Genomic DNA, 21,243 nt, shown 5'->3' on the forward strand with positions numbered 1-21,243 from the left:
GAGACTTGCGTCTCGATTCGACTTTAAGAGGTGCTTTTCAACAGCTCATTTAGTAATGTACCGACCCCCCGGGTCAGATCATTACTTCTCGGCTCCCAGAGCCATTCCACTTGATTAATCGGCAACCAGAGCCTTTTTCATTTTCTCGGACTCCCAGAGTCCAGCTGCCCAGCAGCACAACAGTCCGCTTCCACTCGGGAAGCCTAGTCTATGATGCCCGCAGACATCCCAAATCACACAGATTCGTTTCTGACCACTCAGGTCGTCCATCTGCCACATAGGCTGATTCTGGTTACGATTCCCACACCACAACAACTTTTCACAAAGCACAGGCAAACAAATCTACGCAACGGGAACCACCTCACATCCGCCCATGACCGTGGGCACGGCTGTTCGAACAGTTAGTTAACCTCTGTAGAGGGGTACACTTTACCCACAAGATACGAACTTATTCCGAACACCCGTCGGTATCGGAGGTTCGCAACAAAGCCTTTCCCAAGCCAACCCAGGGTTACCTCATGCCACATAGAAGGATCAAATCCTCACATAAACATAGGCCATTTTAGGCGTTCACAAATCAAACTCCAACCACCTTGATCGGTAAGTGAGCAAGCTTCTCGTCCTTGCCTTACCAGGAACCCGGTTTGTCCGACCCCGCCCCGACGTTCCCAACTATTGGCATGCGAGGTTTCCCTGAACCGACTAGTTACTTAGCCAGGGTGTCCCATTCCACCTTGTGGTTGCACTTTGATTATGTTCGATGAGTTTCCCACAGGAATCGGTCCTTATATGCGAATACGGGACAGTGCCACATAGGCACAACCCCCGCATCGCGAGTTTTCACAATTCATTTTATTTTCAAACACACCGACACCACATGTCGGGTTTTTGAAGGCTTCACAAACCCATTTCCCAAGTTTTCGACAAACAACGGTGTATGTGGGATATTTGGTATACGCGCTCAGAGAGCACGAATACCGAGGTACCACAAGGGTGGAGCGACAAGGAATCAGGGTAGTAAGACCTACGGAAATTAGTGCGACTACTGGGTAGGTCCGTCGGTTTGGCACGCAAACCGAGGCCAAGCAAGTTAAGTGTGTGATTCTAATAATGCAAGTTGTAAACAAAATAATAATGACTTTTCAATTATAGGGGCAATTGATCAAAGGGTGACTTGCCTTGCTCAAGATCTTCACAAAGCTTCACGAATCTTCGAGGAAACCCGCGATCGACGAAAATCCGATAACCGCAACTATACGCAAACAATCGAAAACCTAAACAAAGGACCAAAAGAAAGATCCTATTTAGACTAATTAGTAGTGCCATTAAATAGATCTCAATTTACGGAATTATTGGAAGTGGAACGGAGTCAATCGGAGTTGCGAATTGGGTGATATGAATTTTGAAAGTTTAATTGGAGTTTCTGGAATAGGAGAGATGATTTATGGAATTTATAGAAATAATATTCTCAAGAATATTATTGACAGTCATTGAATCCGGGACCAAGGAAAATGATTCATGGAATTTTGGAATAAGGAATTGATTTATGGAACAAGGGTGGAAAAAGGAAATCAAGGAGGGATGTATACTAGACTTGTTTCGGTGGTATTGGTGCGACCCAAAAGCTAACGCGACTCGGCCGAACCAAATGGGCCGGCGCGGGCGCGAGGAGGCGGCCCATGAGGGCGCGCGGGGAGAGAGGGAGGCCCGTCGGGGTGGGCGCGGTCCACCGCGCGGGACCCACATGGCGGTGGTTGGGTTCACGGTGGGGAGGGTGCACGCGGAGGCGGGCGCTAGGGTTTCGGATGCACGCGGTTCGGGCGCGGCGCGCCGGGTGGATGGATGGCGGCGGGCCCACGTGCAGCCGCACGGCTTGCCGTGGACCGCACGCACGGGAGGGAAGACGGAGGGAGGAGGCTGACTGGGCGCGACTTGACCCAGTCAAGCGGGCCCGGGACTGAGGTGGCGTCCACGTGGAAGCCGCGTCGGATGGGGAGGCAGAGGAGGCCGGGCAGGCTGATCCGACGGCTCACGGTGTGCGGCGGGATCCGGCGAACGGCGGCGAGCCGGAAGGGGCGGCTAGCACTGGCGGCAGGAGGAGGAGAAGGGGAACTCATTCCACGGCTCGGATCATGAAGAGGACGCGCGACGACGGCCGGCGGCGGCGGCCAATCTCGCCGGCATGCCGACGTGGCCGCGCGCGAGGAGAGCGAAGGGTGCGCGGGCTCGGGCTTAGCCGAACCGGTATGGTGTTGCGACGCGCACGCGGTGACGCGGGACCCGATGGTCACCGGCGGCGCACGCACGGCGGCGTTAGGCGGCGGCGGAAGCGGCGACACGGCGCGGAGACAAAGGAGAAGGCCGACGGCCTTGGGGCAGCCAGGGGGAGGTCAAGGGGATCCCCGGGAGCGTGGCGGCGAGAGGAATCGACGCGAGAGGAGCCGACGACGGTGGATTGCGGCGGCGGCAATCACCGGAGATCAAAAGGGGAAAACACGACGAGACGACGAGGGTTCGATTCAAAGGGGTGGGAGCATCTGCGGGGTTCAAGGAATTCGTTTCCGGCGTCGGATTGGACGGAGCGGCACCGAGGTTGGCTGGCGACGAGAGACGGCCTCCGGGACAGAGCATGGCGGCCGGCGAGCTAGCGCGCGGTGCAAGGGCGACGAGCGGCGGTTCGGTGGTGAGACCTGGGGCAGTGTCCATGCGTGTTCGGGGGGCTAGCCGAGCTACCACGCGAGCTAGGGAGGGAGAGGACGAGCAAGAAGGGAGAACGGAGGGTGGCACTACCAAGCCGAGACGGGCGCAGTGACGAGCGGCCGACGGCTCGGGAGCGAGCTCTCCGGCCTCTGGCCGGGGAAGGGGAAGAAGAGGGATGGCCGGAGTCCTCGTCTCGTGTCCACGCACGCACCGGCCTCCGACGCGTGCGACGGCGAAGAGACGAAGGCAAGAGGTGGGAGCGGCGGCAAGGCGTCAACAATGGCGCAGGTGTTTCGAGCGAGGCGGAGACGAAACGAGAGGGGAGGGCGCGGGCTTTATAGGCGAGGGGGAGAGGTCGGTTTGGAGGAGGGAAACCGACATTGGCGGTCAAGGGAGCTCGGCTGGTGTTCACGGGCGGCAGCGGCGGTTTCGTGGGCAGTGCGAAGGCGGCGACGGTGTGGATGTGTTGGGCAGCGAAGGCGGTGGATCGAGCGGTGGAAAATCGAACCGCGGGAGCGGGAGGATTAGCGCGGGCTGGCGCGGTCAAGGTGGGGGCGGCGAGCTGGCGCTGGCGTCTGCGTCTCTGCCTCCGAGCGCTAGCGGCCAAGGAGTGGAGGCATGGCGTCGTTGCTTGGGAGGGAAAAAGAGAAAGGAGGACGGTGGAAAGGGGGGGCTTTACCATGCCGGTTTGGGAAAAAGGAGGTGGGAGAGGGAGTGCTCTGCCTCTGGGATTTGGATGGACGCGGGTGGAGCGGCTTGGGCACGCGCTGCAGAGCTTGCGGCAGGCAGCGGGGCCGAGCGGCAGCACGACGCAGGCGCTAACGGCGGCGGCGACCGGGCGGTTGCGCGGCGCAGGCGCGGCAGGGCTGACAGCGGCAACGACCGGCCGGTCGGCCACGCGCGAGCGCGGGAAAGAGCGAAGGCGGTGGCGGGTTTTGGGCGGCGACGGCGGGAAGCGGTGTCGGCGCGAGAGAGAGAGAAAGAGAGAGAGAGAGAGAGAGAGAGGGAGGGAGAAACAGCGAGAGCGAGAGAGACAGAGAGAGCGGGCGACGTCTCTCTCTCTCTCTCGGCTCGCATGCGTGCAACGCACGTGCGAGGGAGGGGGAGATGATGGGCTGGGAGGGGAGATGGGCCGGGGGAGGAGAATCGGCCCATCCAAAAACACAGGGAGGTAAAGTAGACTTTTACAGAGAAAACTGCTTTGGATAGAATTGGAGAGATTTAGGGTTTGGATTCGAATTCGAATTTGATATTCAAAATCGAGGGTTTAGGGATGTATCAAGGGAAACTCAAGGAGAAGTCATGGGAAAGATTCAAAAGGAATACTTGGGTATTTGTTCTCGGGAACATAGGGTGGGGTCAAGGAAAGGAAACAAAACGGGGGTTTGGACATTTTGGGATTTGGAAATGTATTTGGCGAGGATTCAAAGGAAGGGATTGACTTTCGGATTTAGATTTCGGAGACTTGAATTGGAAGAGGAGATTTGAGGCGGAGGATTTTGATTTCGATGAGAGGGAACAACGGGATTTGAATTGATATCCTTGGCACAACTTAGACTCGCACACAAAGAACGAAAATTTTCGCAATTAGGATTTTGCCGAAATAGTTTTTAACGACTCACGAAAAGCGGAGCGTTACACTTCTTTTCCACTGATCCTCCCCAGGGGAAAGTAGGGATGGATTACTGGCACGCAGCACCTCAGGTCACATAGCCCACGCAGGAGACGGAGGCCGGTCAGGGGCCAGACGTGACACCACAGCATGCAGCTAGAGATAGGCACCCCCCTGATAATTTGACATATCCCACTGAGCAGATTAGGCGTAGGAAGAAGGGAGGACCTAGCAAGCGTGCGAAGGGCACTGATCGTCCTTGACTTATCTATTTGTATTAAACTTTTAGTCATTTCTGTTCTGTCCGTACTATTTGAGAAACACTTTACGATTAACTTAGTACTATCAGTACTATTTCATAAACTTCTTCGGATAATTACTCAGTAGCATACCCTTCGAATGAATCATGACAAATTATCATTCAAATATACAAATAATGAAACTAAATAATTCAAATATTTTAACCAACAAATAAATACTACAATTTCTGACCAAACATTATCAAAACCCTAAATCATATACAAATAACATTACAAAAATATTTTCCTTTCTTACACACTAAAATAAATTACATATTATTAAAAATAACTTATTACAAATAAATGGAGAACGCGACCCTGTCGAACTGCGCCAGTTCGACGGATATCCTGTCGAACAGGGGAAGTTCGACAGCCCCCTGTCGAACAGGGGCAGTTCGACTGCCCTGCCTGTCGAACGGGGGCTGTTCGACAGGTCCTGTCGAACGGCAGCCTTCCGATCTCCTCGCCAGTCGCGCTCTGGCCGTTCGATAGGCGCCCTATCGAACTGCACCCGTTCGACAGGGACCTACTTTCGCGATTTTCCCCGGTTGACCACTACTTTTACGATTTTCCATAAAAATAATATTAATTCTCAAAAAAATTCTTCGGTTTGCTGCTTCCTATAACTATAAATACACACGCAAGCATGGAGCTTCTTCTTTCATCCATTCTCCGAGCTCCAAAATCAAAAGCATTGTTTCTTCCAGACTTCCACACAGCACAGCACACGCATACGCTTGAGATGGAGCTGATGGCCATCCTTCTCAGAACGGCGAGCTTGATCTCCGAGGCCTGCCGCAACGCCGAGAAGTTACCGGCGGCGCTGATAACGGGCGGCGCAGTCGAGGCCGTCGCGGCGATCTTCCTCTGCCTTTTCGTGCCGCCCGGTGGTTTGTTTGAGAACCACGGCAAGGGGCCCTTCTTCCTCTACTACGGCATTCTCATCGCGGTGGCCGTCTTCGGGCTTGGTGAGGCGTCGGCCGGCTTCTGGGTGGGCGGGAACCTGACCGGCCGGCGTTCTGTCGGTATGACGATCTTGTGGGTTTCGATTTTGCCGCTTGTCATGGTGGCTGCGATAGGTGGATTTATCATCTTCAGATAGTTGCACACTCTGTTTCTTCTGTTGTATGTGTCCGTTTCTTATTCCTGTGTGAGTAATTCCCATATTCATTTGCGATGTGAGATTGTGATCGTAAAAAAAAAAAAATAGTAATGTGCTATAAGAGCGTCAGGATTATTCAGCCGTGTTTTCCACTTGTACTAGTATGGTCTGTTTGTGAGATTTTGGTTACTAGTATTAAGTTATTCTTGAGTTTTCATGTGAATTAGTTTTGTTGTGCGAATGTGTAGTACTGCTCTATTGATCCCGCACAAAATAATAGCCGAACTGAGAAAACACCCGGCTGTTTATTTGAAGAGGCAACCACGATGCAGGTCTGCAGACTGAGTTAAGTTTCAGATAAGGGTATTTTACAGCAAAAGCTTCATTTACACGGTTCGTGTTCAAAGCAAAGACACGTATTTTGTCCCAGGTTCAGAAAACAAAGCCATAACAAGTAACAACCAAACATGCATCCAGAAAGCATATTGGGTGTGCACAAAGCTAGAAATGCGGTGAAATTTCAATAACCTATGCAATGGAACAACGAAAATTCTTTATAAATTGCACTCTAACGCATTAAGTTGTTTGATTTTTTCTGAATTTTAATTATTTCTTGTGAAAAGTTGTGCTGCATGGATCAGCTTTTGACACAAAATACTGGTAAACTAGCATTGGTGGCCCGCGCAGATTGTGCGGCTAGCATCATTATATTTTCTCTCATATAATAGCATATATGTTTTTCTCATTATATTATTCGAATATATTAAAATGACATCATAATTTTAAATTTTGCAATAACTTTACAAAACTAAAATATTCATATTGTATTTTATATACGTGTTAGCTATTAATTATTTTTAATATCAAATTTTAGTTATGTAAATTATATATATTCCTATATGGACTCTAGACTCGTCTTTTAATATATTTTTTTAATTCCGAATTTTCTGTAAATTGTATTTCTATATACTCTAGGCTCTTCTTCCAATATTATTTATTTTTATTTCTAAATTTTTATTATTTCTAATTGTATTTCTATGTGGACTCTAAACTCATCTTTCAATATTCTTTAATTTTAATTTCGAAATTTAGTTACTTCTAAATTGTATTCCTATATTGACTTTAAACTCTTCTTCCCATATTTTTCTTAATTTCGAATTTTAGTTATTTGTAAATTGTATTTTTATGCGGACTCAAAACTCTACTTTTAATTTTATTATGTTTATTCTGAATTTTAGTTAGTTTTAAATTCCTATATGGACTCTATACTCTACTTCTAATATTCCTTATTTTTTATTCCGAATTTCTATTTTTTTTTCTCAATTGTATTTCTATATGAACTCTATACTCTACTTCTAATATTCCTTATTTTTAATACCAAATTTCTATTATTTCCTAATTGTATTACTATATGGACTCTATACTCTACTTCTAATATTCCTTATTTTTAATTTCGAATTTCAGTTATTTCCTAATTGTATTTATATATGGACTCTAGTCTCCTCTTCTAATATTCCTTTTTTTTAATTCCAAATTTCAACTATTTCTAAATTGTATTTCTATATGAACTCTAGTCTCCTCTTCTAATATTCCTTATTTTTTAATTCCGAATTTCAGCTATTTCTAAATTGTATTTCTATATGGACTCTGTCTTTTCTTTTTCTCCGATTAATGTGAGAATTTCTAGGTCATGAGAGCGAACGTGGAGGCTCCTTTTTCTATTCCTTTAATTATATAATAGATACTACTGTAATAGACAACTTGCGTTCCTCTTTTATACATAGATAGTACTCACTCCTTCTAAAAATCTGAAAATCTGAGACCTATTTCTTTCTCTGGGTTTTCCAAAAATCTAAGTCCTATTTGTAGTCACTATGTGCTAAATTAAATTGTGGATCGGAAACCAAGAAGCCATTCTACTACTTATTGATTGCATGTTCATTGGTTTTGCCATATGGTGAGTGAGTTAATTGCTTCTTGATATTGATGAAAAAGAAATAGGTCTTAAATTTTTTTGATGGAGGGAGTATAAGAAAAGGGTAATTTTACCGTCCTTGAAAAAGTGCGGGAAGATACTATACTTTCTAGGGTAAAATTTAGTACCACCAGATACCTCAAGGTAAAAAAAAAATAGTGTAAATTTTAGATATCTCAAGATACTTTTTCAAAGACCATAAAATTTCTCGTAAGAAAATCGGTGTTGTTTGACAAGAACAGAAAAACAAAACAGGGTCACTACAAGGAAAACAAAAACACCTAATCTTTGGACAAATCGAACTCTAACCTGATTGTTGGGATATGAAGTGAATTATCCGTCTTTTCTTATCAACTTAAGTTTTTGGTTAAACTGGTTGGTGCATACGTATTGATAATTAGGATTGCTCAAGTTAGCTTCAGCATAGGCGCCTCTTCCAAATAATTTACCCCCAATACATACAGAAGATCATTCATTTGTCTGTATCAGTGGCTGGTCGCGTCAGCACCAAAAAAACAACCGAGCTGCTCTCGGTTCCGGATTCGGTTTTCGCCCAGTATCCATGAGTGTCGCCCTCGTCAAGCTTGTTTAGCCGTAGCACACATGTGCTCTTTCCTTTCCTTTCCTTTTCTTTGGCAACCTTGCCCCAAACCCTTTGCGCGTAGCTTGCCGAGCCGCAGAGGAAACCGATAGAGCTGGCCGGTTTCGGGGTCTGGGTGAGCATGTCCCTCTCGTAATCTCGTTTCAGATTATGCAACGGGTGCTTGCACGCTTGACGAGATGCACCAGGTCATTGCTGAAAGATGACGTGTGCACAGGAAAAAAAATAAAAAAATGGCGAAAGACGATATCCAGTTCAGACGCACACCGGGAAACCGATGCTCGATCGGTTTCGGTTCGGTTTGCCCATGGACAGAAATAGGCATTGTCTTCTGCTTCGTTGAGCTTGACTAGAGTATATTATTCGCACCCACCTCCTTCCATGCACCTATGGAATTTCAGAATTCAATAGTGAAGTGTCAATTCGGTTCGGTTTTTCGCTCCGGTTTTCTGCTGTGTATATATGAGGCAACCGGGAACCCTGGTAATCGATCTCGATCCCCGCCATTACACGAAGCACAAACAGAGCATCTCTCTGAAACACCACTCAAAAAACAGAGCATTTCTCCGAATCCGCGAATCGTTCGATACATTCGCAGGATCGGAGCTACACAAAAACATGGATCTGCCTGAGTTCCTCGCCAAGATCCTGCAGGCGATCGCGGACGCCTGCCTCGACGACAACAAGCTTCCCGGGGCGCTTATCTCGTGCGGCGTCCTCCAAGCCGCGGCTGCACTCTCCCTCGTCTTCTTCATCGCTCCGAGCGGAGTCTTCGGCAACCATGGTAAGGCACTCCACTGGCTGTACTACGGAAGCCTTGTCACCGTGGTGCTCGTCGGGTTTGTAGAGGCTTCTGTCGGGTTTTGGGTGGCAGGTGATCTGGCAAACCGGCGAGCAGTGGGCAGGACGATGCTCTTGGTTTGCCTCTTCAGCCTGATCTTCGTGGTCACTCTTTGGGGCTCTGTTCTTGTGAGATGATTGCATTCTTTGCTGTATGTACAAGATTTAGCATTCCTTTGTGAGTATGTGGTATTTTTCAACTGTGTTGTACTGTTGTCTAAATATATTCATTGTAATATTCAAACTGTGTGAGATTTTCATTTGTAGTTTCAGAAATTCTTGGACGATTTTTACCGTACTTTTGATTTGGGCTGTTTTCGTGTAATTAGTACTACTAGTATTTACGTTGTCTTTTCAGACGATCGCAGTTCTGACATGTGCTTACGCTGCCTCTATTCTACTTCCGATAGCGCTGCACATATTTGCACTCGCGTTCAGAAGGCAAATGCAGCAAACAAGTTGTAATGGGGTTCAGCACTTCAGCCTCTTCTAAATATATCCAGCACTGCAGCATGCTGAAACTTCTCCCCTTCCAGTCCACCAAGATTTCAACTTCAAATTTTGTTCATACTTAACTCAAAATTTCACGAACTGATCACCCTCGAGTCGAAAATTTTCAATCCACATGCAAACTTCTGTAGCTTTCACTAGTCTACACTAATATAAAAAGCACCAGTTCATCAAACCCAAATATTTTCTGACCTTTAGATCTATTCATCCAATGGCTCAGATCAAGAGTTGGATCAACCTCTACAATTAGCGATTCCACGTCGTGTAAGTAGCGGTTACAAAAATTAATTAGCGATCATCAAACAAAAAGAAAAAAGAAGAAGTTATTAGTGATCCATCTCCCACTCCCCTACCCTGCCGCCTCCGCCAGTCCGCCTCCTTGCGCCTACCCCACCGCCGTCGCCCGCCGCCTTCTCCACCAGCGCCGACGCCTCCTCACGCCTACCCCATTGCCGTCGCTGTCGTCGGCCCCGCCTTCTCCGCCGGCGGCAGCCGCGAAACCTACCCCGCCGCCGACGTCTCCTCGCGCCTACCACCCCCTACTCTCACGCTCCGTCGCCGATCTCCTTCGCCGTTGCCCCGCCATCGATCTCCGACGCCGGAACTCCGTTGCATGTCGCACGTCACCCAGATCGGCGTCGCTCCAAGATTGGCGTCACGGTCGCGGGCGTCGATCTCGCTCCCCTATCGGCATCGCAATCACTGGCGATGATATCGTGGCCTCGAACCTTCGTAGCTGTCTCCATCGCCTTCGCCGCTGCTGATCCTGCTTCCCCAGTTCGCCGTCGTCGCCTTCGATCCGGCGGGCCACGCCTCTGTCCACGCCCACCGCGGAGTGCGCCCCTCCAGCCAGTACAGCAGCATCGCCACTGCCGACAGGAGCAGCATCCCCGTCCAGATTGTCAGCAGACAACCAGGTGATTGGATTGGTTTTCTTTTATTTGGTTGGATTCTGCATTTTGAACGAAAGCAGTAAAATTCATCATTCTTTGATTTGGTTGGATTCAGAATTGACAATACATCATAAATCTGAGTAAATCATTAAGCAATATTACATTCTCTATTATTTAATTATTGCAATTGTTAATCATGCTTAAAAAACATAATGTTATTCATGCTCAACCATAATGCTGGCAACTAAAAATAATACCTAGATTGACAGTAGTACAGTTGAACAATACCTAGACTGACCGTAGTACAGTTGGGTGGCGAAGGTCTCATTGCTCACTGATGGCTTTCTAAATCCCCTATTCCGTCGTAAGCCTGATTATCGTGGTATATTATTTCTTGGAGGTGTTATAGGTGATATGAATGGAAGGGCATGTACACTGTTATAGCAGGAATAAAACCTAGGCTTGATGCTAATTTACATATGAAGAACACGCAAATTAATTTAATTAATTGTTATGCTTTATTCTGCTTGTTTCTATGCACTACAATTCCAATTTGAGTGCCTATCTTGTCATGCTATTCAGTATAATGTCTTGGCAGGATATGAATCTGTTCATGCATCTATATACAGCCTTCATATAATTAAGTAAGGATTAACCAGATTACTTGCTTTGTCTAATGCAGCCTCACCATTTCATTTGTGGCGAGCACCTTAATTCCATCTTGCCATTGTCAAGAGTATATCATCTGCATCTAATTCTGTATATTGAGTATATATTGACTAGGATCTTGGAAATTTTTGAATTGTTGTCAGATATTAAGTTCCTTAGTTTGATGATTTGATTAGTTTTGCAACTAATCACCATTGATCACAAGTAAACACCACTTATAGCAGTTTAATGGCTATTTATCTAAAAAGGAAAAAACTAGAAGTTTAATGACTGAAACTGCAGTGGTACTATGATCTATAAACAAGAAATCTGCTGAGTTTCCTAGCAGTTGTTGGGTGCACTTTCCTCTTGCTGTGTCATCCATTAAATTTCAAAAACTGCAAATTCTTTGTATAGGTATTACTGGGACTCAAATGTACACCTTTCAGTTCACACTCAATTTTGTAGAACAGTAAAAGCGTGAAAATATAGGAAATATAATTGATTTGTTCAGAAAATTATTCAAATGCTAACACACTGCCTAGGTAATCACTTTCTCAACATAAGTATATGTACAACAATGCATATTGTTTCTACTTTTCACAATTGGGAACCTGAATACATAAGTATATGTACAACAATGCATATTGTTTCTACTTTTCACAATTGGGAACCTGAAATATCAAGATTCTAAAACTAATGTGTGTCTGCTGTACAGTTCTTAAAACAATGCTATGGAATATTCTATGACTAATATGTTGCACTGTAGAGTTCTGAAGATTCTTCAATCAAAGCGTGGGAAACTTCTGAGGGAAAGTTTGTCAAAAAAATTCAGGTTACCAGTGTTTTGGTGGACATTTACATACTTATGCAATTTGATATGCTAAATGAATTTACTACTAATACATTACATCAATCTTCTGTTTGTAACTGGTTCAATGGACCATTAGAGCTTTCTGTTGACAAATTAAATGAGCTTTGTTCATTTATCCAACAACTTTTCTTTTTCTGAATCTTGCTCCAAATTTTGTCATATTATTGACTATTATTTTTTTTAAACCATGCAAATAATTTGTTGATATAACGATGTTCACTTGGCATAAGAAATCATAGCAGTGGAGGTAATTTTTTTTCTCTTTCCACTCTGGAAACCCATGCCCCTTTTTTTTTCCTGATTCATTACAAGTGACATTACTGTGCAATCTTGCAACTGTTTCACAGATGCAACCCTTAGTGCTTTGAATAATATAATAAGATAATGATTCCCTTTTAGCTGTTCTATGTGCAGCAAATATTATTATTGGCTCCGTTCACTATTTGGTAGATTGTTTCCCATTTCGTTGGACAACCAGAACAACAATCGATTGTATGATTTGTATCTTAGTCCTTTGCAAGTAAGGTATTGAGAAAATGACATAATGGGAACAGAGGAAGTGATGTAATTCTGTACCTTATTTGTGAACCTTAATGTATACATAATATTTATTTCAGGAAGACGGGACTGAATACATATTTCTTAATTCCAAAGGCATTCAGGATGTTTATGAAAGATAATTACTGTTGTTTTTAGGAAACATATTACATCGGCGTTGTCAGGTAAGCTAACATAGAGTGATGATGTTCATGGTTTCAAATGAGAATATATATATTCCTCGCATGGACAACTTTACTATGCTTTGTCAAGGAGTATGTAAGGCAAACAGTAACAGGGATTTTTGCCAAACTACCAAACTAGGAAAGAGATAGACCTTACCGAAAATATTATGTATAAAGGTTTCTTGGAATATTAGAAAAATATAATGACACCGTAGCGTTAGCACGGGCATATTACTAGTAGAACAAAAGAAACACTTATGCATTTATACCCAAAAAAAACCGTAATTAATGGACCGCATTTCGTACTGTGTAGCGGCCCGTCGAAGCATAACTCAAACTTTTAAGCCAGAGATGGGCCTGGGCCAACATCGACATAAACTGGAATAAGTCCACTTGCCTTCCCTCAACTTTACATGGAGTGTGTATGATGGCCCTAATTCCCAATACCAGATGTCGACCCCTCAAGTCTTCAAAACCATGCAAAGTAGTTCCTCGAGGGTATAGACCATATTTCCCCTGGTTTCCATTGATGTGGCATATATCAGGGCCCACTACCTGAACCATCGCCACGTCCAGTCCTTTCGGCCTGTTCGCGATGACGAGCTCGGCCACCACCTCAACATCGTCCATGCTGCGGCGATGGCGAGGAGACAGCTGGGACGGTGAACCTCATAGCTCCGTCTGTTGCAACATCCTCTCGCCATGCTCACGCCGCCACGACACCCTTGTCCTCCTGCTCCGTAGCAGCCTCGCAAGCTCACGCCGCGGCCTCATCGAGGTCCCCTGTCCCCGAGCCGCTTCTAGCATCGATGAGCTGAGGAGCTCCCCCACTGCCGAGGCGATGACGATTTGGCAGGGAGGGCTCGATTCGCCCACTCCAATTCGCAGCGTCACACCTCCCCTCCCCCCTCCTATTCATCCACCACCAACGCGGATAGGAGAAGGGATAGAGGAAGGTGTGCGTGGACACTTACATGTTGGTTCCATATTTTTTTTTTACTCGGATGCCACGTCAGATAAAACAACCGTCGGTCAACATTTTTCGTAGTGGGGATTAGGGATGTCATACATGACTCGACGCAGAGCTGAGGGATGGCAAGTGAACTTATTCCCATAAACTTCCAAAAGTTTGGAATGCTCAACTTAGGCTTCTCTTCGGATGCTGAAGTGCTAATGGGCCAAATAACCAACTAGCCCACAGCCCATCGAAGTGGAAGCCGACGAGTCCACCGTCAACGCGGCAGTAGTAATCCGAGAAAACGCGGGTCGCGCGAAGCAATCGATCATCATCAGACGATTAATCCACGACGACCAGGAGCGCTGCCCCGAGCCACACGCCCACACGCACTGGTGAATCTTCTCCTTTCCACCTAGTTTTCACTCTGCAGTCTCCTCTCCTAGCTACTACTCTGCCTTCCCATCCTCGCTTGTTGCAGCCCTCTTGCACACGCCATTGGCCACAGTCCAAGGACTGCTCCTGTTCCGATGGAGGAGGTGGAAGCCGGTTGGCTGGAGGGCGGGATCAGGTGGCTGGCGGAGACCATCCTGGATAACCTGGACGCCGACAAGCTGGATGAATGGATTCGCCAGATTAGGCTCGCCGCTGACACCGAGAAGCTACGGGCTGAGATCGAGAAGGTGGATGGGGTGGTGGCTGCCGTGAAGGGGAGGGCGATCGGGAACAGGTCGCTGGCCCGATCGCTCGGCCGTCTCAGGGGGTTGCTGTACGACGCCGACGATGCGGTCGACGAGCTCGACTACTTCAGGCTCCAGCAGCAGGTCGAGGGAGGAGGTACTGTCTTTGCATATATCCGTGCCTTTTAATTAAGTTTGCAAGCTGCGTTGCCTGCAACAATGGCGTATTGGCGTCAGTTTCCAATCCATGCTTGTGCTACAGTTACTACACGGTTTGAGGCTGAAGAGACGGTCGGAGATGGAGCAGAGGACGAGGACGATATTCCGATGGACAATACTGATGTACCGGAGGCAGTGGCGGCAGGCAGCAGCAAGAAACGGTCCAAGGCATGGGAACACTTTACTACCGTAGAGTTCACTGCTGACGGGAAGGATTCTAAAGCACGGTGCAAGTACTGCCACAAGGACCTATGTTGCACATCTAAGAACGGGACATCAGCTTTGCGCAACCATCTCAATGTTTGCAAGAGGAAACGTGTAACAAGTACTGACCAACCGGTAAATCCATCAAGGTAATGCTAATGGAGTTCTGAATTTAGTGTAAATCCGTTGAAGTGTAAATTTGGCCCGTTACATCTGCTTAAGATCTCATTCTGTCTCTAATCTTCTAATAGCCAACTCATGGTCATTTTTTTTCCTAATATATAGTACCGGTGATGGTGCACCAAATGTAATTAGATGCAAGGAAACAAAAGTGAACAATTGTATATATCAAATATAATTATATCTAAAACATGAGTAGTGTATCAAATCCAATTCTTTCAAAAATCTACTATGCAAAATTGAGTGACAAAATCTGCTGCCTTTTTTTTTTTACAGAAAGCAACCAATTAATATAAGTCAAATATAAAAACGCTTTGTAGTCTCCAATAAAATAGCTCATTGTTTCGTTTATACTTATGTTTATAAATTTAAATTTAAAACTTAATTTTGGAGTTGATTTTGTGGTTTTCTTTTCATCCTATTTTATTTTACAACATTTGATTTTGAATAGTTAAGAATGCGTATATAAAAATTTTACCCATAAGTTATTTTTTAAATTGTTAATAAATCGTAAGGATAATCATAAGTATAAGTGAAATGATTCGCTCTTCATCTACTTAAGATTGCGTTATATTGCTGACCTTTCTAATCGCCTAACCACGATCACATGCTCTTCCAGTGCCGGTGAGGGTGCATCAAATGCAACTGGTAATTCAGTTGGCAGAAAAAGGATGAGAATGGATGGGACTTCAACACACCACGAGGCAGTTAGCACGCACCCTTGGAACAAGGCTGAACTTTCCAACAGGATCCAATGCATGACTCATCAGTTAGAAGAGGCTGTAAATGAGGTTATGAGGCTATGTCGATCCTCAAGTTCAAACCAGAGTCGACAGGGTACACCACCGGCCACAAATGCAACAACATCGTCTTATCTTCCGGAGCCCATAGTGTATGGGAGGGCTGCAGAGATGGAAACCATCAAACAGCTGATCATGAGCAATAGATCTAATGGCATAACCGTCCTGCCAATTGTAGGCAATGGAGGGATAGGAAAAACCACTTTGGCGCAACTGGTCTGCAAAGATCTGGTAATTAAAAGTCAGTTTAATGTTAAGATATGGGTGTATGTATCTGATAAATTTGATGTAGTTAAGATTACAAGGCAGATTTTGGATCATGTCTCCAACCAGAGCCACGAAGGAATAAGCAACCTTGATACGCTTCAGCAGGATCTTGAGGAACAAATGAAATCTAAGAAGTTCCTCATTGTCTTAGATGATGTGTGGGAAATCCGTACAGATGACTGGAAAAAACTACTGGCTCCTTTAAGACCTAATGATCAGGTGAATTCGTCACAGGAAGAGGCAACAGGTAATATGATAATTTTGACAACTCGTATACAGAGTATTGCCAAAAGTCTTGGAACAGTACAATCAATTAAGTTAGAAGCTCTGAAAGATGACGATATATGGTCACTATTTAAAGTGCATGCTTTTGGTAATGATAAACATGATAGTAGTCCAGGCTTACAGGTTCTTGGGAAGCAAATTGCTAGCGAGCTAAAAGGCAACCCACTGGCAGCAAAAACTGTGGGTTCACTATTAGGAACGAATCTTACCATCGATCATTGGGATAGCATTATAAAGAGTGAAGAATGGAAATCCCTGCAACAAGCTTATGGCATCATGCAAGCGCTGAAGTTGTGCTATGATCATCTATCCAACCCCTTACAGCAATGCGTCTCTTATTGTTCTCTTTTCCCCAAGGGTTATTCTTTCAGCAAAGCACAACTAATACAAATATGGATTGCTCAAGGATTTGTGGAAGAATCCAGTGAGAAGTTGGAGCAGAAAGGATGGAAATATCTAGCTGAGTTGGTAAATTCGGGTTTCCTTCAGCAAGTTGAAAGCACACGGTTTTCATCAGAATATTTTGTTGTGCACGATCTTATGCATGATTTAGCGCAAAAGGTTTCACAAACAGAATATGCAACTATAGATGGCTCAGAGTGCACAGAGTTAGCCCCAAGTATACGCCATTTGTCAATAGTAACTGATTCTGCATACCGCAAGGAGAAATATAGAAACATATCTCGTAATGAGGTGTTTGAGAAAAGGTTGATGAAAGTTAAGTCAAGGAGTAAGTTGAGGTCACTGGTATTAATTGGGCAATATGATTCTCATTTTTTTAAATATTTCAAAGATGCTTTCAAGGAAGCACAACATCTGCGACTGCTGCAGATCACTGCAACTTATGCTGATTCTGATTCATTTCTCTCCAGTTTGGTAAATTCTACACATCTCCGGTATCTGAAAATTGTGACTGAAGAATCCGGCAGAACTTTGCCCCGATCTCTAAGGAAGTATTACCATCTTCAAGTACTAGATATTGGCTATAGATTTGGAATTCCCCGTATATCTAATGATATAAATAATCTTCTCAGCCTGCGGCATCTTGTTGCATATGATGAAGTGTGTTCTTCCATTGCTAACATTGGTAAAATGACCTCACTTCAGGAACTAGGCAATTTTATTGTTCAGAATAATTTAAGTGGTTTTGAGGTGACACAATTGAAATCCATGAACAAGCTTGTACAACTTAGTGTGTCTCAACTTGAAAATGTTAGAACTCAGGAGGAGGCATGTGGGGCAAAACTGAAAGACAAACAACACTTAGAAAAGCTACATTTGTCCTGGAAGGATGCATGGAATGGATATGACAGTGACGAAAGCTATGAAGATGAATACGGCAGTGATATGAATATAGAAACAGAAGGGGAGGAACTGTCAGTTGGTGATGCCAATGGTGCCCAAAGCTTACAACATCACAGTAATATAAGCTCTGAACTTGCTTCAAGTGAGGTGCTCGAAGGTCTTGAACCACATCACGGCCTCAAGTATCTACGGATATCTGGGTATAATGGATCTACCTCCCCAACTTGGCTTCCTTCTTCACTTACCTGTCTGCAAACACTTCATCTAGAAAAATGTGGAAAATGGCAAATACTTCCTTTAGAAAGGCTAGGGTTACTTGTAAAGCTCGTGTTGATCAAAATGAGGAATGCAACAGAACTCTCAATCCCTTCACTGGAGGAGCTTGTGTTAATTGCATTGCCAAGCTTGAACACATGCTCCTGCACTTCCATCAGGAACTTGAACTCCAGTTTAAAGGTTCTGAAAATTAAGAATTGCCCTGTACTGAAGGTATTTCCCTTGTTTGAGATTTGCCAGAAATTTGAAATCGAGCGGACGTCGTCATGGTTGCCCCATCTTAGCAAGCTTACCATCTATAATTGTCCTCTTTCCTGTGTGCACAGTTCTCTGCCACCTTCATCTATTGTTTCCAAATTATCGATCGGTAAAGTTTCAACACTTCCAACGGTGAGGGGGTCATCTAGTGGAACATTAATAATTGGACTGCACCCCGATGAAGTTGATGATGATGATGGTTTGGAGGATTCTGATCAGCTGAAAACGTTGGATGACAAAGTACTATTATTCCATAACCTGAGGTTCCTAACTAGCTTGGCAATATATGGTTGTCGAAATCTTGCGACTATTTCAATTGAAAGTTTAAGGCAACTCGTTTGTTTGAAGAGTTTGGAATTATACGGCTGCCCAAAACTTTTCTCTTCAGATGTTCCACCAGAGCTTACATGTGAATATATGTCAGGAGCAAATCACAGCGCCCTCCCATCTCTCGAATGTCTCTATATTGAGGATTGTGGAATAACGGGGAAGTGGCTGTCTCTGATGTTGCAACATGTGCAGGCCCTACAGGAACTGAGTTTAGAGGACTGCCAGCAGATAACAAGGCTATCGATAGGAGAGGAAGAAAACAGTCAACCAAATCTTATGTCAGCTATGGAGGATCCGTCATTAGGATATCCAGATCGAGACGAACTTCTGCGCCTTCCGTTAAATCTCATCTCTTCTCTGAAAAAGGTATCTATTACATATTGCTATGATTTAACATTCTACGGCAGCAAGGTAGATTTCGCTGGATTTACCTCCCTTGAGGAGTTAGTGATTTCACGATGCCCCAAGCTGGTGTCGTTCTTGGCGCATAACGACGGAAATGATGAACAGTCGAATGGAAGATGGCTCCTACCGCTATCACTTGGAAAACTTGAGATTAACTATGTTGATTCCCTAAAAACGCTGCAGCTCTGCTTTCCGGGGAACCTCACCCGCCTGAAAAAACTAGTAGTGTTGGGAAACCAAAGTTTAACATCTCTGCAGCTCCATTCCTGCACAGCACTCCAAGAGTTGATAATTCGAAGCTGTGAGTCGCTTAATTCTCTGGAAGGCTTGCAATTGCTCGGCAATCTCAGGTTGCTGTGTGCACACAGATGCCTCAGCGGCCATGAAGAAGATGGAATGTGTATCCTTCCGCAATCACTTGAGGAAATTTACATCTGCGAGTACTCTCAAGAGAGGCTGCAGCTCTGCTTTCCAGGAAGCCTCACCCGCCTGAAAAAACTAGTAGTGTTGGGAAACCAAAGTTTAACATCTCTGCAGCTCCATTCCTGCACAGCACTCCAAGAGTTGATAATTCAAAGCTGTGAGTCGCTTAATTCTCTGGAAGGCTTGCAATGGCTCGGCAACCTCAGGTTGCTGCAGGCACACAGATGCCTCAGTGGTTATGGAGAAAATGGAAGGTGTATCCTTCCACAATCACTTGAGGAACTTTACATCAGAGAGTATTCTCAAGAAACGCTGCAGCCCTGCTTTCCAGGGAACCTCACCAGCTTGAAAAAACTAGAAGTACAGGGAAGCCAAAAGTTAATATCTCTGCAGCTGTATTCCTGCACAGCACTCCAAGAGTTGATGATTGAAAGTTGTGTGTCGCTTAATTCTCTGGAAGGCCTGCAATGGCTCGTCAACCTCAGGTTGCTGCGGGCACACAGATGCCTCAGTGGTTATGGAGAAAATGGAAGGTGTATCCTTCCACAATCACTTGAGGGACTTTACATCAGAGAGTATTCTCAAGAAATTCTACAGCCCTGCTTCCAGACGAATCTCACTTGCTTAAAAAGATTAGAGGTATCAGGCACTGGAAGTTTCAAATCTCTGGAGTTGCAATCATGCACTGCACTCGAACATTTGAAGATTGAAGGTTGTTCATCACTTGCCACATTAGAGGGCTTGCGATTCCTCCACACCCTCAGGCATTTGAAAGTACACAGATGTCCCAGATTGCCTCCATATTTTGAGAGTTTGTCAGGACAGGGCTATGAGCTATGCCCACGACTGGAAAGGCTCGAGATCAATTATCCCTCAATCCTTACCACGTCGTTTTGCAAGAACCTCACCTCTCTACAATACCTAGAGCTTTGCAATCACGGATTGGAAATGGAAAGACTAACGGACGAGGAAGAGAGAGCGCTTCAACTCCTCACTTCCCTGCAAGAGCTCCGATTTAACTGTTGCTACAATCTCGTAGATCTTCCCACAGGGCTCCACAACCTTCCCTCCCTCAAGAGGTTGGAGATCTGGAATTGCGGGAGCATCGCGAGGCCGCTGGAAAAGGGTCTCCCACCTTCGTTGGAAGAACTGGCTATCGTAGATTGCAGTAATGAGCTAGCTCAGCAGTGCAGATTGCTAGCAAGCAAGCGGAAGGTCAAAATTAATCAGAGATATGTGAATTGATTACTCGGTGGCTTTTTCCACCTGCCCAACTGGCATGGGCTCGTTCAGGCGTTCAAGCTGCTGTAAATTCCATTGCCGCAATGACGACCTTCAGAACCGTTACACAATACAAAGGACATATGATGGCTAGATCAACTGTCACATACAAATTCTATAATTCTATCTACTGAAAAGGATGATTGCTGTTCATTTTCGTGATTACAGAAGGAACTGTGTATATCGTGCTATTTTTGCATTCACATTGTGTTCCAGGTTGTGCTCGGATCAGCCAATTTCGGTGGTTAATTCACTTTGCTGTGTCCTCTGTGCAGTGTGCACTCAAGAATTGTTCGCACATGCAATTCAGTTGAGCATCGCACTACGCAAGTTTTTTTTTTTTTGTTAACAAAGGAGTGGTTGACAGCATTGCAGGTTGCTAAAACAGTGTCAAAAATTTGCTAACAAAAGAATTCTCTTCAGAAATAGTATGAAAATAAATGCCACATAAGTAATCTGAGTAAAACAGACAGAATCACTAGAGAAGACTAACGACAAACTCTTCTTTTTCTATTTCTGTGGTGAAAAACTCAGCATATAATCTCATGTATGCATTGGAGGTGCATACCATTTCGATCATGTATGCATTTAGCTGAACA

General features: G+C 45.1%; 2 protein-coding genes and 1 long non-coding RNA gene across 3 annotated transcripts in view; 2 read left to right on the forward strand and 1 right to left on the reverse strand.

Annotated features, from left to right (window-relative positions):
* The window catches only part of LOC4337040 (transcription factor GTE4), a 40,323-nt gene that overhangs the window by 14,699 nt on the left and 4,381 nt on the right, over positions 1-21,243 (reverse strand). The window lies entirely within an intron of this gene.
* LOC112938748 (uncharacterized) lies at positions 9,971-12,674 on the forward strand. The gene is made up of 2 exons (XR_010741021.1): positions 9,971-10,556; positions 11,950-12,674. It is a non-coding gene; the product is annotated as an uncharacterized lncRNA (long non-coding RNA).
* LOC4337041 (putative disease resistance protein At3g14460) lies at positions 14,161-20,797 on the forward strand. The gene is made up of 3 exons (XM_015780517.3): positions 14,161-14,568; positions 14,674-14,983; positions 15,634-20,797. The coding sequence occupies exons 1-3, from the start codon at positions 14,262-14,264 to the stop codon at positions 20,606-20,608; spliced, it is 5,592 nt and encodes a 1,863-aa protein (XP_015636003.1). The 5' UTR covers positions 14,161-14,261; the 3' UTR covers positions 20,609-20,797.

This window comes from Oryza sativa, chromosome 4 (assembly GCF_034140825.1).
Source record: "Oryza sativa Japonica Group chromosome 4, ASM3414082v1".
In the NCBI taxonomy this organism is placed as follows: Eukaryota; Viridiplantae; Streptophyta; class Magnoliopsida; order Poales; family Poaceae; genus Oryza; species Oryza sativa.